Source organism: Ictalurus furcatus, chromosome 20, assembly GCF_023375685.1.
Source record: "Ictalurus furcatus strain D&B chromosome 20, Billie_1.0, whole genome shotgun sequence".
Classification (NCBI taxonomy): domain Eukaryota; kingdom Metazoa; phylum Chordata; class Actinopteri; order Siluriformes; family Ictaluridae; genus Ictalurus; species Ictalurus furcatus.
The window spans coordinates 4,601,358-4,621,071 of record NC_071274.1 but is presented as its reverse complement, the minus strand read 5'-3'; the positions used below and the strand labels follow the sequence as shown (position 1 = coordinate 4,621,071).

General features: G+C 41.4%; 2 protein-coding genes across 9 annotated transcripts in view; one reads left to right on the top strand and one right to left on the bottom strand.

Moving 5' to 3' along the window:
• The window catches only part of LOC128624150 (zinc finger protein 236-like), a 34,847-nt gene extending 28,858 nt beyond the window's left edge, over positions 1 to 5,989 (top strand). For all 6 annotated transcript variants that reach the window (XM_053651541.1, XM_053651540.1, XM_053651544.1 and 3 more), the window contains 3 exons: positions 1,432 to 1,561; positions 2,040 to 2,213; positions 4,302 to 5,989. In XM_053651541.1, the coding sequence (XP_053507516.1) occupies positions 1,432 to 1,561; positions 2,040 to 2,213; positions 4,302 to 4,471 (474 nt within the window). In that variant the 3' untranslated portion in view covers positions 4,472 to 5,989. The remainder of the gene's footprint in view (positions 1 to 1,431; positions 1,562 to 2,039; positions 2,214 to 4,301) is intronic.
• Positions 5,990 to 10,859: 4,870 nt separating this feature from the next.
• Positions 10,860 to 19,714, bottom strand: part of mbpb (myelin basic protein b) — a 56,618-nt gene continuing 47,763 nt past the window's right edge. For 2 of the 3 annotated variants that reach the window (XM_053651201.1, XM_053651202.1), the window contains 2 exons: positions 17,183 to 17,263; positions 10,860 to 11,949 (listed from right to left, as the gene is read on the bottom strand). In XM_053651201.1, the coding sequence (XP_053507176.1) occupies positions 11,914 to 11,949; positions 17,183 to 17,263 (117 nt within the window). In that variant the 3' untranslated portion in view covers positions 10,860 to 11,913. Of the gene's footprint in view, positions 11,950 to 17,181; positions 17,264 to 19,714 lie in introns of those variants that run through there. The other variant, XR_008388694.1, reaches the window with a different exon arrangement.

The window sequence follows — 19,714 nt, the reverse complement described above, 5'->3', positions numbered from 1 at the left end:
AGCTTGAATTGGAAATTCGAGTCAGGTGTTTTCAATCAATGGGATGACAATCAGGTGTGGGTGAGCATCCTGTTTTATTTAAAGACCAGGGCTCTATCAAAGTTTGACCTTCACAACGCATGTTTCTGGAAACGTATCATGACACGAACGATGGAGATTTCTGACGACCTCAGAAAAAGAGTTGTCGATGCTCATCAGGCTGGAAAAGGTTAAAGAGTTTGGACTCCATCAATCTACAGTCAGACATATTTGTGTACAAATGAAGGAAATTCAAGACCACTGTTACCCTCCCCAGGAGTCGTAGACCAACAAAGATCACTCCAAGAGCAAGACATGTACTAGTCTGCGAGGTCAGAAAGGAACCCAGGGTAACTTCTAAACAACGCAAGGCCTCTCGCATCGGCTAATCTTAATGATCATGAGTCCACCATCAGGAGAACACTGAACAACAATGGTGTGCATGGCAGGGCTGCAAAGAGAAAGCTACTGTTCTCCAAAAAGAACATTGCTGCTCGTTTGCAGTTTGCTGAAGATTACGTGGACAAGCCAGAAGGCTATTGGAAAAATGTTTTGTTGATGGATGAGACCAAAATAGAGCAGTGTAATGTTCTGAGAAAGGAAATCACTGCATGCAGCCATAAGAACCGTATCCCATTGTAGATACTCCTACAGTCTCACAGCCAAGGGAAGACAGAAGATATGTTATCTAGGATGCTACAAGATGCTCATTTTATTTTTACAATTAAAGAAAGTAATGTTCTTTATACAGACTGTGCAGATGCCCTGTTTATGTTATTATACGATCTTTCCACTTTTTTCATTTATTGGGATTATATGAGGGGTAGGGGTGGGGCATGGTGGCTTAGTGGTTCGTATGTTTGCCTCGCACCTCCAGGGATGATTATCCTCATGCTTCGGGGCTTTCCTCCGAGTACTCCGGTTTCCTCCCCCAGTGTCCAAAGATGTGCATTGTAGGCTGATTGGCATTTCCAAATTTTCCAAAGTGTGTGAATGTGTGTGTGATTGTGCCCTGCGATGGGCTGGGCCCTCATCCACGGTATCCCCCGCCGCATGCTCCGAGTTCCCTGGGATAGACTCCAGGCTCCCCGTGACCCCGTGTAGGCTAAGCGGTACGGAAAATAAATGAATGGATGGATGGATGGATGGATGGATTATATGGATTTATTTATTTTACTGTCTGAATAGAACATATATATTTTTTTTTTAACTACAAGGATCTAGGGGGAAAAAAAACCAGTAATAAACTATTACTAATAAATTCGGTTCTTTCAATAGGACAAAGCTGAGCAGAAAATAAACAAAAACAATTCTTATAAAAATCAGCTTTGTAAAACTATTACTCTCTTCTACTAATCTGTTAATGTCACTAATGTGACATTATATATGATGCGTATTATGTGTGTGTTGCAGGAGCATGAGTTTGTCCACACTAACGGTCCATCTCTGAGCTCTCAAAAGCCACGCGTGTTTAAGTGTTTTAGCTGTGATAAAGCATTCGCCAAGCCAAGCCAGCTGGAGAGACACATCCGCACACACACAGGTACACACACACACACAGGTACACACACACACACACACACACACACACACACACACACACACACACACACACACTCTGTACATGTCCAGGCGAATGCCACACTAGTGTTTCTAACAGCCTGATATTCAAATCAAATGAAAAGAGCTGCTATGCTTAGCGTTTTTTCCTTTAAATCTAAATAAAACAGATATATGGTTATGTATGTAATATATATGTTATTTTAGTTCTTTTACAATAGGAAGTTTAGGACAATTTTACAGGAATATGAAGGGAAAGAGTAGATTAAAGGTACATTAAAATGAGGGTCGCTGTCCTAAACACAGACCGGAGAATTGGGTACAGTGACAGTGAGGTGGTTTCAAATTTCACCTTTAATTATTCTTTCATTGTTCTGGTCCTGGGAACTTTAATTTGTGTGTGTGTGTGTGTGTGTGTGTGTGTGTGTGTGTGTGTGTGTGTGTGTGTGTGTGGGGAGCAGGTGAGCGGCCCTATAAGTGTGAGCAGTGTGATAAAGCGTTTAATCAGAAGAGTGCGCTGCACATACACACCGTCAAACACACCGGAGAGAAGCCTTACAAGTGTGAGGTGTGCAGCATCAGCTTCACACAGAAGAGCAACATGAAGCTTCACATGAAAAGGTCACACGGCTTTGGTGAGTATTTTGTGCACACACACACACACACACACACACACACACACACACACACACAGACACATGCAGTTGGTGTTGATGTGGTTCTGATTCTTAAAAAAAACTTACCTTGATGAAAACAGCATGAGGAACGACAATTAAGTCACCTGGAGGAGGCCTGTATTAAGTGTGTGTGTGAGAGTGAGTTTCCTGCCTCTTCCTCCCACTATTATTCACTTAAATCCACAAAAGTGCACACGTAATAGACATGCACACTTATCCCCTGTACCCTACACATCTATCACCTACATCCTATACTCATCCCTTCCACCTTACTAGATACAGACACTTATCCTTAAATACCCCATACTGTCCTTACTTACACCCTACACACCCCTGTGTCCCCTGTGCCCTACACACCCCTGTGTCCCCTGTGCCCTACACACCCCTGTGTGCCCTGTGCCCTACACACCTCTGTGTGCCCTACACACCCCTGTGTCCCCTGTGCCCTACACACCTCTGTGTGCCCTACACACCCCTGTGTCTCCTGTGCCCTACACACCCCTGTGTTCCCTGTGTCCTACACACCCCTGTGTCCCCTGTGCCCTACACACCTCTGTGACCCCTGTGTCCCCGGTGCCCTACACACCCCTGTGCCCTACACACCTCTGTGTCCCCTGTGCCCTACACACCCCTGTGTCCCCTGTGCCCTACACACCCCTGTGTCCCCTGTGCCCTACACACCCCTGTGTCCCCTGTGCCCTACACACCCCTGTGTGCCCTACACACCCCTGTGTCTCCTGTGCCCTACACACCCCTGTGTTCCCTGTGTCCTACACACCCCTGTGTCCCCTGTGCCCTACCCACCTCTGTGACCCCTGTGTCCTCGGTGCCCTACACACCCCTGTGCCCTACACACCCCTGTGTCCCCTGTGCCCTACACACCCCTGTGTGCCCTACACACCCCTGTGTGCCCTGTGCCCTACACACCTCTGTGTGCCCTACACACCCCTGTGTCCCCTGTGCCCTACACACCTCTGTGTGCCCTACACACCCCTGTGTCCCCTGTGTCCTACACACCCCTGTGTTCCCTGTGTCCTACACACCCCTCTGTCCCCTGTGCCCTACACACCTCTGTGTCCCCTGTGCCCTACACACCTCTGTGTCCCCTGTGCCTACACACCTCTGTGTGCCCTACACACCCCTGTGTCCCCTGTGCCCTACACACCCCTGCGTCCCCTGTGCCCTACACACCCCTGTGTGCCCTACACACCCCTGTGTCTCCTGTGCCCTACACACCCCTGTGTTCCCTGTGTCCTACACACCCCTGTGTCCCCTGTGCCCTACACACCTCTGTGACCCCTGTGTCCCCGGTGCCCTACACACCTCTGTGACCCCTGTGCCCTACACACCCCTGTGTCCCCTGTGCCCTACACACCCCTGTGTCCCCTGTGCCCTACACACCCCTGTGTGCCCTACACACCCCTGTGTCCCCTGTGCCCTACACACCCCTGTGTGCCCTACACACCCCTGTGTGCCCTGTGCCCTACACACCTCTGTGTGCCCTACACACCCCTGTGTCCCCTGTGCCCTACACACCTCTGTGTGCCCTACACACCCCTGTGTCCCCTGTGTCCTACACACCCCTGTGTTCCCTGTGTCCTACACACCCCTCTGTCCCCTGTGCCCTACACACCTCTGTGTCCCCTGTGCCCTACACACCTCTGTGTCCCCTGTGCCCTACACACCTCTGTGTCCCCTGTGCCTACACACCTCTGTGTGCCCTACACACCCCTGTGTCCCCTGTGCCCTGCACACCTCTGTGTCCCCTGTGCCCTGCACACCTCTGTGTCCCCTGTGGCCTACACACCTTTGTGTCCCCTGTGCCTACACCTCTGTGTGCCCTACACACCTCTGTGTCCCCTGTGCCCTACACACCTCTGTGTCCCCTGTGCCCTACACACCTCTGTGTCCCCTGTGCCCTACACACCTCTGTACCAGCCCTTTTTTTTGTGCATTTTTATCATCAATTATTACACACACACCACCGGTGCGATTATGTAGACAGGATACGCTTGTGTTGAATTTCTGTGTGTGTGTGTATCTCAGGTAAGCATACGGAGGAGGGAACGGCGGTGGACCGAGAGCAGGAGTGCATTTCTGAGGCAGCACAGCCTCCACCTCCCAGAACCGAAACGCCGGCAGGACTGCAACTGCACACAACAGAACCGGAGACACCGTCTGACTGGCAGTGTCCCATCTCTACCGTCTTCCCCTAAACCCCGACCACACACCATTCTCCGCTACACCTTACACACCCATCTGCTACTCAAGTCTACTCGATCTGAACTCTACAGCCCCACCCTCTACCCCACAGAGTCATTCACTAAACCCCTAAACACTCATCCCATACTTCCTATGCATCTTCTATTCTATATCCATATCTCCTACTCCAGTGGTTCCCAAACTTTTCCAGGGCAAGGCCCCCCAAATGGCATTAACATTTGACCGAGGCCCCCCTTTTGCAAGATGTTAAAAACACATTAAAAATACAGACTTCTGAATATATCCCCCTTTTTTTTTTATTAATAATTACATCTTACATCTTTACATTACATTAAATTAGGAATTGATTGTGTGTGTGTGGTTGTCTGAGAGTGAGAAAGAGAAAACATAGTAGTGGGAGGGATCGGCACACCAAATTGTTGAGGCCCTCCGGGCGCCCCCTGGCGGCCCCCACCTTGAAAAGCACTGTCCTATTCTATCATACATCTCCTCTGCACTCTCTTTCCCTAAATGCCCCTAACACACACACACCCACACACACTCTCATTCTCTCTAGTGATTAAGCCATTCGCACACATCTTTCAAGTTACATGCACTTTGAAACTCCCTCTAGGTCAGATGTGCATGCTTTTTATCAGAGTTCAAAGTGATCAATGTTTCATTATAAAAACAATAAAGCCTAGAAAATTCGACAATGTAATAATATTCTGCAAAAGGTCAGTGAGGTTTTTTTTGTTTGTTTGTTTTTTTTTGTTTGTTTGTTTTTTTAAATCTTCTCCACCTAACTGTATAAGTGGCACTGTTTTATCGATAATAATTTCTTTAAAATGGATATGGAAAAGGATTGTTTTTTTTAAAAAATAAAACAAGGTCATTCTGTTATATAATTTAATTATATTTGTATAAAGCATTTTTTTAATCAAAGTATTGTCGCATGTAAATAATTTATAGGCAAGACATGCTCATATAAGTGACGAAGCCTCATTTGCCAGTGTACAAACCTTAAGCTATATACTTTGTCAGATTTGCATTTTGTAATGTTCAGAGGTATTTAAAAATAAATGTTTCCTTTTTTTAAAAAAAAAAACAAAATGTGTAAGTTTGTTTTTTTTTTAGGGTGAAATGGTAGAATGAGCAAATCCATCCATCCATCCATCCATTTTCTGTACCGCTTATTCTACACAGGGTTGTTGGGAGCCTGGAGCCTATCCCAGGGAACTCAGGGCAATAAACAGTAAATTTTAAATAATGAAACAATTAATACTATCTAATTGAATTCAAAGCCTACATGTGGTTCCTCTGGAGAGCCTGGGAGCTTCCTTTAATGAGGCACATGATGAATGCAGTGTCAAGGTTGTGCTAAAAACCAGCCAGAAAAAGCAAAACCATTTCTGTGACCTGAAGCGTAATCAATAGAATGTGACATGGATGACGGAGTCAAAGCCCATCCGAGATCAGATGCAGAGGCTACACTAACTGCACTGAGTAGTGTAGTGTGTATACACATAACCCCGAACGTATCAGACGTTACCAAGAGTCGTACAATTCTACCCTACAGCGTGGTGGCTCTGGGTTAAGGTTAATGCTCCGGGTTACTGACCCGAAGGTTGGGGGTTCAAGCCCCAGCACTGCCAAGCAATGGATTGAATCTCAGGGTCATGTCATGAACCTATACCGAAAGGAGAATTGACTCAAAGTGAACTGGATTAACGAAACATTTTCTATTGCTCTTTGAATGTACTTTACTATCGTTTATGTGCATACATTCGAAACGATTTGTCACTCAATCCCCTGGTTGCCTTACAGTACTAGGTGGGCCTTGGATAATTCCACCATTTCCTGCAGGGAGGCAGAATTAATAGCTTGGAGTCCTCAGTGCCAGTCACTGTACTCATAATGAAAGCCTTGATATCAACAAGGCTCTCACTGAAGTGTTGGAGAAGGCCAAATAACCTCACCATCACCCACTGGACTACGCATTAGTGTTAATATCAGGGGCATCTCCACCATGCGGTAAAGAGTGTCCCCTGCCACAGCCTGGAAATTCAGCTCGAATCAGTCTCGACATTCTCCTCTGACCTTTCCACCTTCAGAACTGCTGCTCTCTGGATGATTTTTGGTTTTCCGCACCATTCTGTGTAAACTCTAGAGATGGTCACGAACAACCATGCCACCCCAAATCCGAGACGAACTTTAACTGAAGCTCTTGACTTGTACCTGCACGATTTTATACATGATGCTGCTGCCTCATGATTGGCTGATTGCATAATTACAGCATGAATGAGCAGGTGTACAGATGTTCATACTGTAACAAAATGGCTAGTATAGAACTTTTTTAAATAACGCTCATAACTCTCTGTTTCCTGGAACATTTCAAAAATGTATTTGAGAAACAAAATCCATAACAAAAGTTTCTCATAAAATATTCCATTTTGTCGCAGTCAATTTTTCCTCATAACGTGATTGGGGCATTTTCTTCCTATAGACATGTTTGGATGGTAATTGTTTTTCAGATCTTTTTCAGTGAAATATTTGCTTGTCTCGTGGTGAGAAAACCCTTGTTTCTGCTACAAGTTAACCTGGGACTCAGAAATATCCAGTACCCAGTGGCAATATGATCACATTACTAGGTCATGAATTTATTTATAGAATACATCATGATATTGTGGTGTATGTGGATATAAATTGAGGATTTATAAGCCACCTAGAGCCTGTAATAGCCAGTTTGATCAGCCTGCACTGGTTCTTTTGCTTGACTTTATTCTCTATTTCCCCTCTAACAGGCTCATAATAAAGTCAGCGTCACAATTAAGTGATATGACCCAGAGCAACTACATTTCTGAAAGGCCGTATCTCTCGTATTGTGACTGCCTGAAGCAGAGTACTTTGATCTCCAGATATGAACATGAAAACAGATCAATATGTACTCTAGCTGCAGGCAAATGTATTTTACAATGCAAAATGCGACACCTTCCTGTAAAATTGCGTAGACGTTTATCCATACAGAGCCGTTATTACACACACCAGCGATTTTCCTTCAGTTGAAGTGACACAAAATGATTAAGTCCTCTAACGTCTCACAGGAGAGTTCCATAAACTCGCAAATGCCATCCAGCACCCTCGGGCCAAAGCAATGTTCAAAGTAGCATTTACAGGCAATTGAATGAATAACGGTTTACTATAAATCCCTGACAGAACGTTGATTTCATTGTACTTCTTCCATCCTCTCCAAAGCAGAACTCTTTCAAGACATTCAGAAGAAGAGTTCTGGGAAGTAATATTTCATAGACTCGTCAAGCTGCTTGTATTTATAATATAAATCTATATATTAATATTGATAGGATTTTTTTTTTTTCCTCTGTGGCATTCAGGTGGATACAGCTAAGTAAGATCATCAATCGGTTAGAACTTCAGGAACTGGAGAGAAGGTCTGACACATCTTATTAACCCCTGACATCACTATGCACTCCATAGGAAGACTCCTCCATTCAATGTAATGGACTGATCCATTTGGTCCAAATTAGACTCTTAGGAATTTGACATACAGCCAGTCACCATATTATTGTTGATGTCATTAAAGTAACTAAATCTATCCAGAGATAAGACATTTAATCAGAAATTTGCTGCCAATTAAGTCCAGTTTATAAATTTGGATAATTAAGCGGCTAATCAGCACCAAGATTAGCATTGACTCATCTGTGATTTAGCTGTTTTGCTTTCCTTCAGTGTTAAAGGTTTTCTCACTGGTTTCTATCTGCATTCTTCTGACTGGGATTGGGATTCAGGGTTGTCAACGTTTAGGGATGACATTGCAATAATGTCGAAATGTTTTTTTTTTTTCCCCCCATCAGAAACAGGTAAGCGACTGCAGATAATGCAATTTTTTTCTGCATTTTGTTCTTGAGTATTCAATTCAATTCCATTCAATTTTATTTGTATAGCACTTTTTTTTTTTTTCTTTTTCTTTTTTTACAACGGTCATTGTCTCAAAGCAGCTTTACAGATATATAAACACAGGATACAGATTTTAAGTGTGTGGATTTATCCCTATTGGGCGAGCCGGTGATGATAAGATGATATGAGGAAGAAACCTTGAGAGGAACCAGACTCAGAAGGGGACCCGTCCTCATCTGGGTAACAACAGATAGTGTGAAAGTAAAAGAAAGTTCATTATGGTTTGTACATGAAGTCTTTGTTGAACTAGTCCACTGTTCAAAGGAGACCTGAGTATAATGTGTGATTTAAGTCCAATTAATTATTTTCCTGTTTTTAGTATCAGGAAAAAGTTTGAGTGCATAGAACACCTAAATGAACATAGTACATAGAACTGCCTAAATGTCATTATACTTAACGCTAACCAGCAAACATGAAACTAACTGCTACCTGAAGGCACACGGTATTGGACGCTACACATCAGCAGTGCTGAATTGATGACGATGATTGATATTGTGCTCAGATTAAGTGTGTACATATTTTAGCATGGAACCGAATCAAATGCTAGCTACTAAACTTAATGAACTAATGTTACAACGTGTATGAGCTGCTCGTGCTTTTGAGGATTGAGGATTTTGTGTCTCACATCATTTCATATCAGGCAAAATGTAAGATTTTTTAAACAATGTTTGACAGCAATAAGGTCTAGCTTTCACATGATGAAAAAAAAAAAAAACCTACCAGTGTTCAGATAAAAATGGAGCGATAAATCTTTTAAATTAGTTTTAGAATGTGTACTGTTTGGTGCAGAAAGTAGAAGATAGTCTGGACTTTGTACACAGTTTGTGAGACTTTGATACATAACCTATAAGTATTAAACCATACAGTAGAAATGTACTGATTGAGATAAGCTAATACAGTGCCCTCCAGTAATATTGGCACCATTGGTAAATATGAGCAAAGAAAGCTGTGAAAATTTGTTTTTATTGTTTAACCTTTTGATCTTTTGTTAAAAAAATTCACAAAAATACTCTGCTCTTATGGAGATCAAACAATTGTAAACACAACACAGGTTTATAATATATATATCTCTGTTAAATATAGGTGTGCAACAATTATCTGCACACTTTTAGTCAATACTTTGTGCTATCTCCCTTTGCAAAGATAACAGCTCTGAGTCTTCTCCTATAACGCCTGATGAAGTTGGAGAATACATGGCAAGGGATCTGAGACCATTCCTCCATACAGAATCTCTCCAGATCCTTCAAATTTCACGGTCCACACTGGTGGAGTCTCCTCTTCAGTTCACCACACAGGTTTTCTATGGGGTTCAAGTCAGGGGACTGGGATGGACATGGCAGGACTGTAATTTTGTGGTCAGTAAACCATTTTTGTTTTGATTGTGTTGTATGTTTTGGATCATTGTCCTGCTGGAAGATCCAACCATGGCCCATTTGAAGCTTTCTGGCAGAGGCAGTCAGTCCCTGATGCCATGTATCCTAACAAAATGTCCAGGTCCTCTGGCAGAAAAACAGCCCCGAAACATTAAAGATTTAACCGTGGGCATGAGGTTCTTTTCCATATTGCTACCTCTCTCCCATTTGAAGTTCCAGTAGTGTCAGTAGTAGTCAAACTCAAACTGAAGACACTCGAGTTTGTTTTTGAATGAGAGTAGAGGCTTTTTTTCTTGAAACCCTTCCAAACAACTTGTGGTGATGTAGGTGACTTCGGATTGTAGTTTTGGAGACTTTCTGACCCCAAGACCCAACTAACTTCTGCAATTCTCCAGCTGTGATCCTTGGAGATCCATCCTCTTCACAGTGCGGTGAGACAATATAGACACACGTCCTCTTCCAGGTTGATTCATAACATTTCCAGTTGACTGGAACCTCTTCATTATTGCCCTGATGGTGGAAATGGGTATTTTCAATGCTTGTGCTATTTTCTTAAAGCCACTTCCCATGTTGTGGAGCTCAACAACCTTTTGCTGCACATCACAGCTATATTACTTGGTCTTACCCATTGTTATGAATGACTAAGGGAATTTAGCCTGTGTTTTACCTCATATTTATACCCCTGTGAAACAGGAAATCATGGTTGAACAATTTCCTGTTCCTAGTCACCCAGGCATACTAAACAACTGTAAAATATCAATGGGAATATACTTCAAACATATTTTTCTCATATGAATTCATAAGGGTGCCAGTAATTGTTGCCCGCCTATATTTAACAAATATATCTTTTTCTCTTTTTTTAATAACCTGTGTTGTGTTTGCAGTGTTTGATGTCCATGACAGCAGAGTATTTTTGTGATTTTCTAAACAAAAGATCCAAAGGTTAATCAATAAAGACAATTTTTCACAGCCTTCTTAGCTCATATTTACCAAGAGTGCCAATACAGGGAGCACTGTACATGGACAAAAGAGGAAAAAAGACAGCCAGTGACACATAGATGTCTCCTTTATTTGCATTTTTAATGGTTCCCATCACTCCATTAGCTGTCTAACTGACAAACACACGCATAATATCTATGGCTTTTTTTTATGCTAGCTGTGTCCATGTCTTATTGGGGGTTGATTTTATTTGAAAAGTTGAAAGTAGTCGAAAGCCAAAGAAGTGCGCGCGAGAGAGAGAGAGAGAGAGAGAGAGAGAGAGAGAGAGAGAAAGAAAGAAAGAAAGTCAACACCAGATGCAGTGACTAAACATGAACAAAAGTTAAGAAACCCTGTGACTGAAAATCAACAAGAGACAACATATCAGTTACTTTCCACTTTTTTTTTTTTTTTTTAGCTCTACAGTTTGCAGTCAGATCCACTGAGACAGTGAGGAACAGTGAGTTTAAGACGAGACTGCACAAAGCCATAAAGAAGCAGCATGTGTGTAAGTTTATCCTGTGCACCAATAAATAAACTGTTAAATGCTAAATGCTAGTCACATTGACTCCTGAGACAAAGACAGTGCCACAATACTAATATTCAGTTATATAAATGATACACAACAACCTTTTGAGGCAATTTATTTGTCATCGTGTGACAAGATTTTTGAATCTCAGCTTGCATGCTAAGTTAGCAAATCTACAACTAGAAAGTCCTAGCTATCCAGTAACTTCACAATCTAATATAACAATAATGAACTTATTAAACCAGTCATAATTTGATCCTTTATCACCGTTTTATAGTGATATAACATGATAACTGTTAGTTTCTAATCATAATCAGAACGCTTTCCTCAAAAGGTTCTCAGTGCGTCATGTTCTCAAAAGACAGGGACAGACACGATGGGGAGGGGAACGGAGGATCTGACCACGCTGAACTCATTGGACGGAGAAATTGACATAAATAAATATATGATCAGACAGACAGGATGAGCACGATCTTGTTCGGGTTAGCGCAGGAGACGGCAGGAAACGGCGTAAGTGGAGAAAACAAAGCTTCCTTCTTCTTTCCTTTCATCTCCGTTCAGGGTCATCATGTTTAATGGAGAATAATAACAGAGCCAGATCTCAGCGTTTGGCCGGAGATGCTGCTCTAGTTCCGCCCTGTGTGTAAGAGATAGAAAGAGAGAGAGAGAGAGAGAGAGCACAATTGAGAAAGGGTGTAAAGGTCAGAAGAAAAGTGATGAGCTTTTCTTGTTTTTGAGGTAAACAATCACAGAGGTGTTAAGGCGTGTCCATTAGCGGTTTCATTCAGGAAGCAGTTGAATGCTGACAGATATCAGCATTCAGGTGTGTTTCCATCCTGGTGTCTTCCCAGAGGAACATTTAATGAACTTAAAGCTGATACGTAATTGTGTTTCATTTCAGTATTAACTTTCCTCAGGAGAAATAGAAAGCGCTATTTGCCTTCTTCCGCATACATGAGCTCACAGATGCCCTTGATTGGCTAGTGTTGCTCTGATTGACGGACGAGAGAGAATATATACCCCTCCCACCCAGAGAACACGGCCAGTTTTGCTCTCTTGGACTCCAGTCCACAGAAAGCTGTTGCATTGTAGGGTTAGGAACTCGGAAAATCTAAAATAATAGATGGATTATAGAATAATTTGGCATCTAATGTACTTCTCAGTCCGTACAGGATTTCGCAGAGATTTATTTTGTGATTATTGCATTGAAAATTGCTTGATTCTGCTGTGGCTTTTTTCCAAATGTAGCTTTTTTTTTTTCTTTTTCAGAAAACTACTTGAATTGGCGAAATCGCAATTGCACTAAATCGTTTCGCACGGTCTTGCGCAGTGATGTTTGTTGGTAAATGAGTCCTTTTAGCTGTACTCATGTTTGACGCACGTGAATCGAAGAGAGCTTTGGCTGAATGCGCGTCGTGATGATGTCATATGATGCGTCTTGGCCCAAATCTGCAGAAAATCTGCTGTAATTTAGAAAAATTGCAAGCGCCTCCAAATATTGCAGAGTTTGCTTAATTTTGCATTCATTTCTGCCATTGAAAAATCCTGGACGGACTCATACTTCTCTTCCAAGTATACTTACAAATGCTAATATATCAAAAGTACACTAGTGTACATTTGTCAAGTACTTGAACTAACATATCAAACATACACTTGTGTGCTTCACTTCAATTATATTATTCGGATGCTTGTAATAAACGTGATAGTATATATATATATATATATATATATATATATATATATATATATATATATATATATATGAACGAATGTGACACATCATTAGCTTGGCAGGTCTGAGATCAGGCGTGACTTTGCTGAAATCTCGACAGAGACGTATGTGAGATTACTGACAGAGATTAGTCTTTTGTCTCAGAAGAAAAAGCTGAGAGACTTAAGCAAACATCTCCCTTTTATTTGCGTTTGATCACATCACTGGCTAGGAGAAACTATGACGACAATAAGATCTCTTTTTCGATTTCTTTCCCACCATGGGTTGGCTTTAATGCTAATAGCATGCCGTTAGCATCACAGACTGATTTAATGCTTTGCCATTTACAACACAGACTGCTGCTTTTGACCTTTAGAGTGGCATTTCACTTTAGTATAATGTGATTTTTTTTCTACCTGTTGAGATGATATCTGTCTATATGATACCTCCAGATGCGTGACAAATTAAAGGGGGAAAAAACCGTTACTCCATGTTAAACCATGTTTCATGGTTTGGTTCTATTTGTCTCCTTAGAGTGAAGCGTCATTGCAAATCAATACAAAGTTCTTCTGACTGATTACCTTTATCCTGTAATGAAACACTGCTATCCGGAGAGGGGTGGTGTCTTCCAGGATGACATCTGTCTATCGAATTTTTTTTTTTTTAACTCATCTATCTCTATATACACATGTATACGTCTGCCTGTTTTTCTATTACAAATAACAATTGACTATTCTTCCATACATAATTGATCCTGTCTCTTGTTTTATAAATTTATGCCCCCTTGCTGTCTTTCTGTCTGTTTATGTTTATACATCAATCTGCTTTGGGGTGACCAATGATTTATTAAAATAATGCTGTTATTTGTTCTATTGATTTGCTCACCTTTCTAGATATTGCACAATCACTGTTCAGCACGCTGACTGCCCCACTTAGTGTCCACGGAGTTATTATTGCACCTAGTGTTTTGAAATAGATGCTGCAAAAAATGCTAATAGAAACCCATTGAGGTAGGAATCACGCTGCCCCATGCTCGTTCTATGAACATTTTCAGTGGAGGAAGAGCGGTAGACAGGACGGTTAATGGTTTTTATGCCAAATTGAGTCCAAATAAATGGAATTAACTCTAGTAAATATCTGCAAAGGCAAAGTGTAAGTGTAGACAGTGTGTCTATGATGTACAGAACCATTTCTTTTTGAAGATACAGTATATTGCAGGGGGCACGGTGACTTAGAGGTTAGCATATTTCTCTGGGGCTTGGGGTTCGACTCTAACCTCTGCCCTGTGTGTGCAGAGATTGCATGCTCTCCCTGTGCTTTGGGGGTTTCCTCCGGGTACTCCGGTTTCCTCCCCCAAAGACATGCATTGTAGGCATGATTGGCATTTCCAAATTGTCCGTAGTGTGATTGTGCCCTGTAATGGGTTGGCACCCTGTCCAGGGTGTCCCCTGTCTTGTGTCCCAAGCTCCCTGGAATAGGCTACAGGCTCCCCATGACCCTGTGTAGGATAAGCAGTATGGAAAATGGATAGATGGATGGATGGATACAGTTTATTCCAAGGTTTGGGAGAAGGACAAGGGGATTGTGTTTATTTAATAATAGCTATTTTGTTTTGAGCTAGTTTCAGGTCTTTTATTTGGGTTTTGAGATTCTTTGTCTGGACATCTTGCTGAAATGTTGCTGTATGTCCTTCTGCTATCTCATTTTTATCTGATGTAGTAAAGCGTGAACTGTATCAGAACAAACTACACTGAGCGAACTACTACTAATAAACCCATCGCATGCAGGGCCGATACACATACACGCACTCATAGAGTCGGCTCTCCAAGCTTCAGCAGTAGACGTGTCAGATCTCGCTAATGGAAACTATACCTCGGTTCCCACATACACTTACACCCACACACTAGATCCTAGACACACTAGACAACCTGCAACTGCCTTAAAAGCTAGTCCGTACACTCAGCGGCCATTTTGGTGAAAACTACAAGATACTAAAAACTATAGATACTGGTCTTTTCTGAGAGTGTTTCTTCTCTCACATTCTTCCTTCCTTCATTTTGTGTGGTTTATTTTCATCAATTCATTCTTGAACATGAAAAGTTCTGATTGTCAAACCTTTGCTTTATTTATATATTTATATATATATTTATTTATTTTTTAAAATGATAGTTCAGCCAGCCCATTATTCCCTTCAGGAAATGCAGTTGGCATGAGCATATTAGTGCTAAAATATACCACAGTCATCCTGAAGGAAATGTAACTCATAATTGTCAATTTTTCTGTGGAAAGAACTGTTTGTTCACGGCGAAGCATGCGAAACGACCCGCAGTGCTTGAGTAGGAGGTAAAACTGTCTGGAGGATGATTGTGACAAAAAAAACCAAACAACAACCCCAAAACAGTGCATTATTCAAATGAACGACTCCATTTGGGAAATTATACAAAACTTTGATGTTAATCCACACTTAAGAGAGGCGCGCACCATTTACAGTTTAGGAACACTGAGGAAAAGGGGAGAGATTGGCGAAGAAGGGAGGTGAGGAGTCTCACTCAGCAGATTGGCAGTTAAGTGCGTACTTCTGTTTCAGAAGACAAATAACTGCGAGTAACACCATTAAACCACACAGAGGGGGCGAAACAGAAGTATGAATGTTCCTTCTTACACAGGCATAGGTTTTAGGTCGGAGGGGGGATCGGGCTGTTTCTCCTCAAGTCACACCTGCTCAAACTGTTCTACTGTTTTCATTGATTAATATTGTGTTGTGATTGCTTTGGTTGATAAATTTGGCTAATGCAGAAATGCCAAAGCAAATATTAGCTACAAAAGGTTTGTGGATTCTTATAAAAAATAAAAAAAACAATTATGATAACCTGTGTTAGGGAAAGATAGCCAGTGCAAATGTAAATAATTAATTCCAGTAGCTTATGTCACAGTCGCTAATTAACTACTTAATATAGGTTTTTTCTGTTTGGCTTTCTGTGTGTCTGTGTACATTTGTCTGTGTATGTGTATATATGTCTGTCTTTCACTCTGTCTATGTTTGTGTACATTTGTGTTTGTTTGTCTGTCTGTCTGTCTGTCCATCCATGTGTGCTTGTCTTTCTGTGTGTGTGTGTGTGTGTGTCTATGTATGTTTGTCTCTGTGTGTGTGTGTGTGTCTGTCTATGTATGTTTGTCTCTGTGTGTGTGTGTCTGTCTATGTTTGTGTGTGTGTGTGTCTGTCTATGTATGTTTCTGTGTGTGTGTCTGTCTATGTATGCTTGTCTGTGTGTGTGTCTTTCTGTCTATATATGTTCATCTGTCTGTCTGTCTGTAAGTTTGTCTTTCTCTCAATATTTGCCTATCTGTCTATTTGTCTGGGTATGTCTGTCTGTGTGTGTGTGTGTCTGTTACGATCGATTGCCTGTGTCTGTCTGTTCATCAGTCTGTGTTCATCTCTCTGTGTATATCAGTGTTTGTCTGTCTATATTTGCTGCCCATCTACATTTGCCTGTCAGTCTGTCTGTGTGTGTTTGTCTGTCTGTATGTGTGTCTATCTCTTTGTCTCTATCTCTCTATGTTTGTCTGTGTATATCTGTTTGTCAGTCTATGTTTATTTATCTTTCTGATTTCTGTTTGTCTGCCTGTCATCCTTCTCTCAGTCTGTAGGTTTGCCTGTCTGTCTGTCTGTCTGTCTGTCTGTCTGTCTGTCTCTCTATGTATATACAGTGGGGCCCAAAAGTTTGAGAGCACGAGTGAAAATGCTTCTATTTTACATTCTTTTCTTATCTAATACAACAATTTTCATTACCAATTTGATTATTACCATTTGGTACGTCCCCCATGGACGAGTTTGTGCAGTTAACATGATTAATAACACAGATTTGCTTACATTTAAATAGGGACCTGGAAATCCTGCAGAATCCTGAGTATTAAATATTCAAGATATTCAACATTTTCTTTCTTTCTTTCAAAATTCGAAAAGCTTCTGTTTATTTTTGATCGCAATTGAAAATTGACATCGAAACGTGGTCTCGGACGTTTTGAACCCCACTGTATGCTAGTCTGTCTTTCTGTATATGTGTGTATCTGTCTATCTATTGACCCCTCGTCTATCTTTCTCTGTCTGGCAGAACTGTGACTATGTGCAGTACATTAGGTTAAAGGACAGTGTGCTTACCATTTTGAAGAGGCGAGTCAGCGTGCCCTGGCCCTCTCCCGCACGCCCCTTTTGCGCCTTCACTGAGCTCTTCTGATCCCCCTGAACAAGGAGAAGGGAAAAATAATTTGTTATTTGTATTTTTGCTGCTGCTCTTGTTGTTGTTGTTGTTGTTGTTGTTGTTGTTAGAAAAAATGTTAGACTAACAGAGTCGTACTAAACCAGCGCACACTACCCTGCTAATGGAGATCCCTTCCTACACAGTTTTACAGTCCTCAACCAGTACCGTAAGTATGAACAGCTACAGTTTTCTATATATGTGTGTACAGCACAAAACTTTTACAATTTTTCCAAAAAATTTCTTTTAACTGTATTTTGAAGAAAGAAAATGAATGTACTGACACTAGATAATGATGTTGCCCTTTCAAATAAAAAAAAAAATCAGAGCATATTTTTCACACCAGCTGATTGAATAGATATCATTACATTACATTACATTATATCTTCAAATGCATAAAGTAATCCTTCTTCTCCAACGTTAAAATTTTTTTTTTTTTTCTGTTGTCAGCATAGTAGTTGTTACTGATTGATGGTGATTTCGACAGCTACAGCTTCTCAAAGATTTATCTGCAATTGCTGTAGACATCCCTTCAACAGTCCACACATAAAGTCTTTATTGCTTTGTCAAAGCCCTGACTGACTGGTACAGAGTAGGTGTTGAGTACAGATGGGAAATGAGTTCTGCAGTTAGGGTTGGAAATATGGCAGCAGTGTGACATAGTGAATGTTATATCACCCAGGAGTACTCTCCAGGAACACTTTATCTGTTCATCGCTGAGACCACACAAACTGAGTATCATTTCTAAATCCACACTCCATCACTCCAGTACAGTGTGTTTTGATTGAAGTTAGCCTAAAAAGTGTTAGTCATTGAGAGGCCATGACAGTTACACCATGTGATTGAAGAGTAATTTGTTACTGTGCGAATGAAATGCGCCAGCTAAGCCTTGTGCCAATATTACATTTCCAAATTGTGCAATCATAGTGATTGATATTGATAATGATAATGATAGAGTATTAAAAGTGACATGTATACTTTAGTGATTTGTTGTTTTGTCAAATGGAAAACACCCACAAATAAATGTAATTTAAAAAACCCAAACCTTTAAATAAATAAATACACAAATAAACAATATAATTCAGTCAGCCGATGACTTCAGTTTGGATTGCTAAACTGTAGTATCGATTTCAACATCAAGTGCCACCCCATCATATTTCAGCATCGCTGACGCAACAAAAATGAAGTTTCTTTCCCACACAGCGGCAAAAATGCATGAAATAAAATGTCAAACCAAATTAATACGCATACATTATTCACCCCCCCCCCACACACGCGCACTTTTCAAGTATTTAAAAGTTCAACAGCAAGTGCCGAGAAAATAAAATGAAAACGATATCACTACAGTGCCATTGTGCCTTGCCTCCTGACCACAGCTACATAGATTTATGAAAATAAATAAATAAACTATTAAAAAAAAAAAAGAGTAAGGAGTTGAGGAGAGAGTTTAAATTTAATCAGTGGGTAGCCACTGAAGAAAAACAATGGTCAGTGATCACTGGGGCCCAAGCACTACCTACCACATTAGCAAATGATATTTACTGCTGTATGTTGTTTCATGGTGATCAATATGCTGGGGTTTTTTAAGCCCCCTAAAGCCCCCTCTGGGCAACGTAATTGCCTCATCCACTGGAGACTACAATGGATCTCACTGAAACTGAATTGCCAAACTCAAGGTGTGCTTCCGCCGTTCAATGTGTGTGTGGGGGTGGGGGGGTGGGGGGGGTGGGGTCCACTATCCACTATCCACTATCCACCATTTTGGAATCAGCCAGTCTAAAGCTTAGATTAAGTTTCCACCCAATTACCAAGCATCCCCAAGTGTGTCACGATTCAATGTCCCCTCCAGTGGCTGATACATAAGACAATGGACACATTGGATACGTCACAATTTTGATTGACCAGTGCAATTTCTGATTTACAGTCAGTCAATGCCTCATTGGCTAACCCTTACTCTAACTGTCCCCGATATATATATTGACTAATGTATTAAAGGATTGACAGTCAGTACCTGGTATATATGAGTGATTAAACCTAACCCTAACCCTGAGACTACTTGGACTAGTGGGGCTGTAACCCTACCTTCCTGCACAGGATAGTGTTTCTAAACCATACTCAATGATTCCTATGGCTTTTTTTTGAATGGAGAAGATAATGAAAAAGAAGGAGTAGAGGAAAACAAGAGGAAAACCAATGGATTAAAGTGGCTTGGAAGAAGAGGATTTTACTTTGTAGCACCTTACATCATAAATTCGGGCCAAAACAGCCTCCACAGAAAGACCCAACACTCAACACTTTTGCAACATACTGCAGTTTAAATAATGGATTACAAGCTCAGCATGAATGAACAGCAGCAGGACTGATTTGGGATCAGCTTTATAGCCTGTAGAAGTATGTTTGCAGTATTTCAATTCTCTCAGCTGATCCCTGATCAG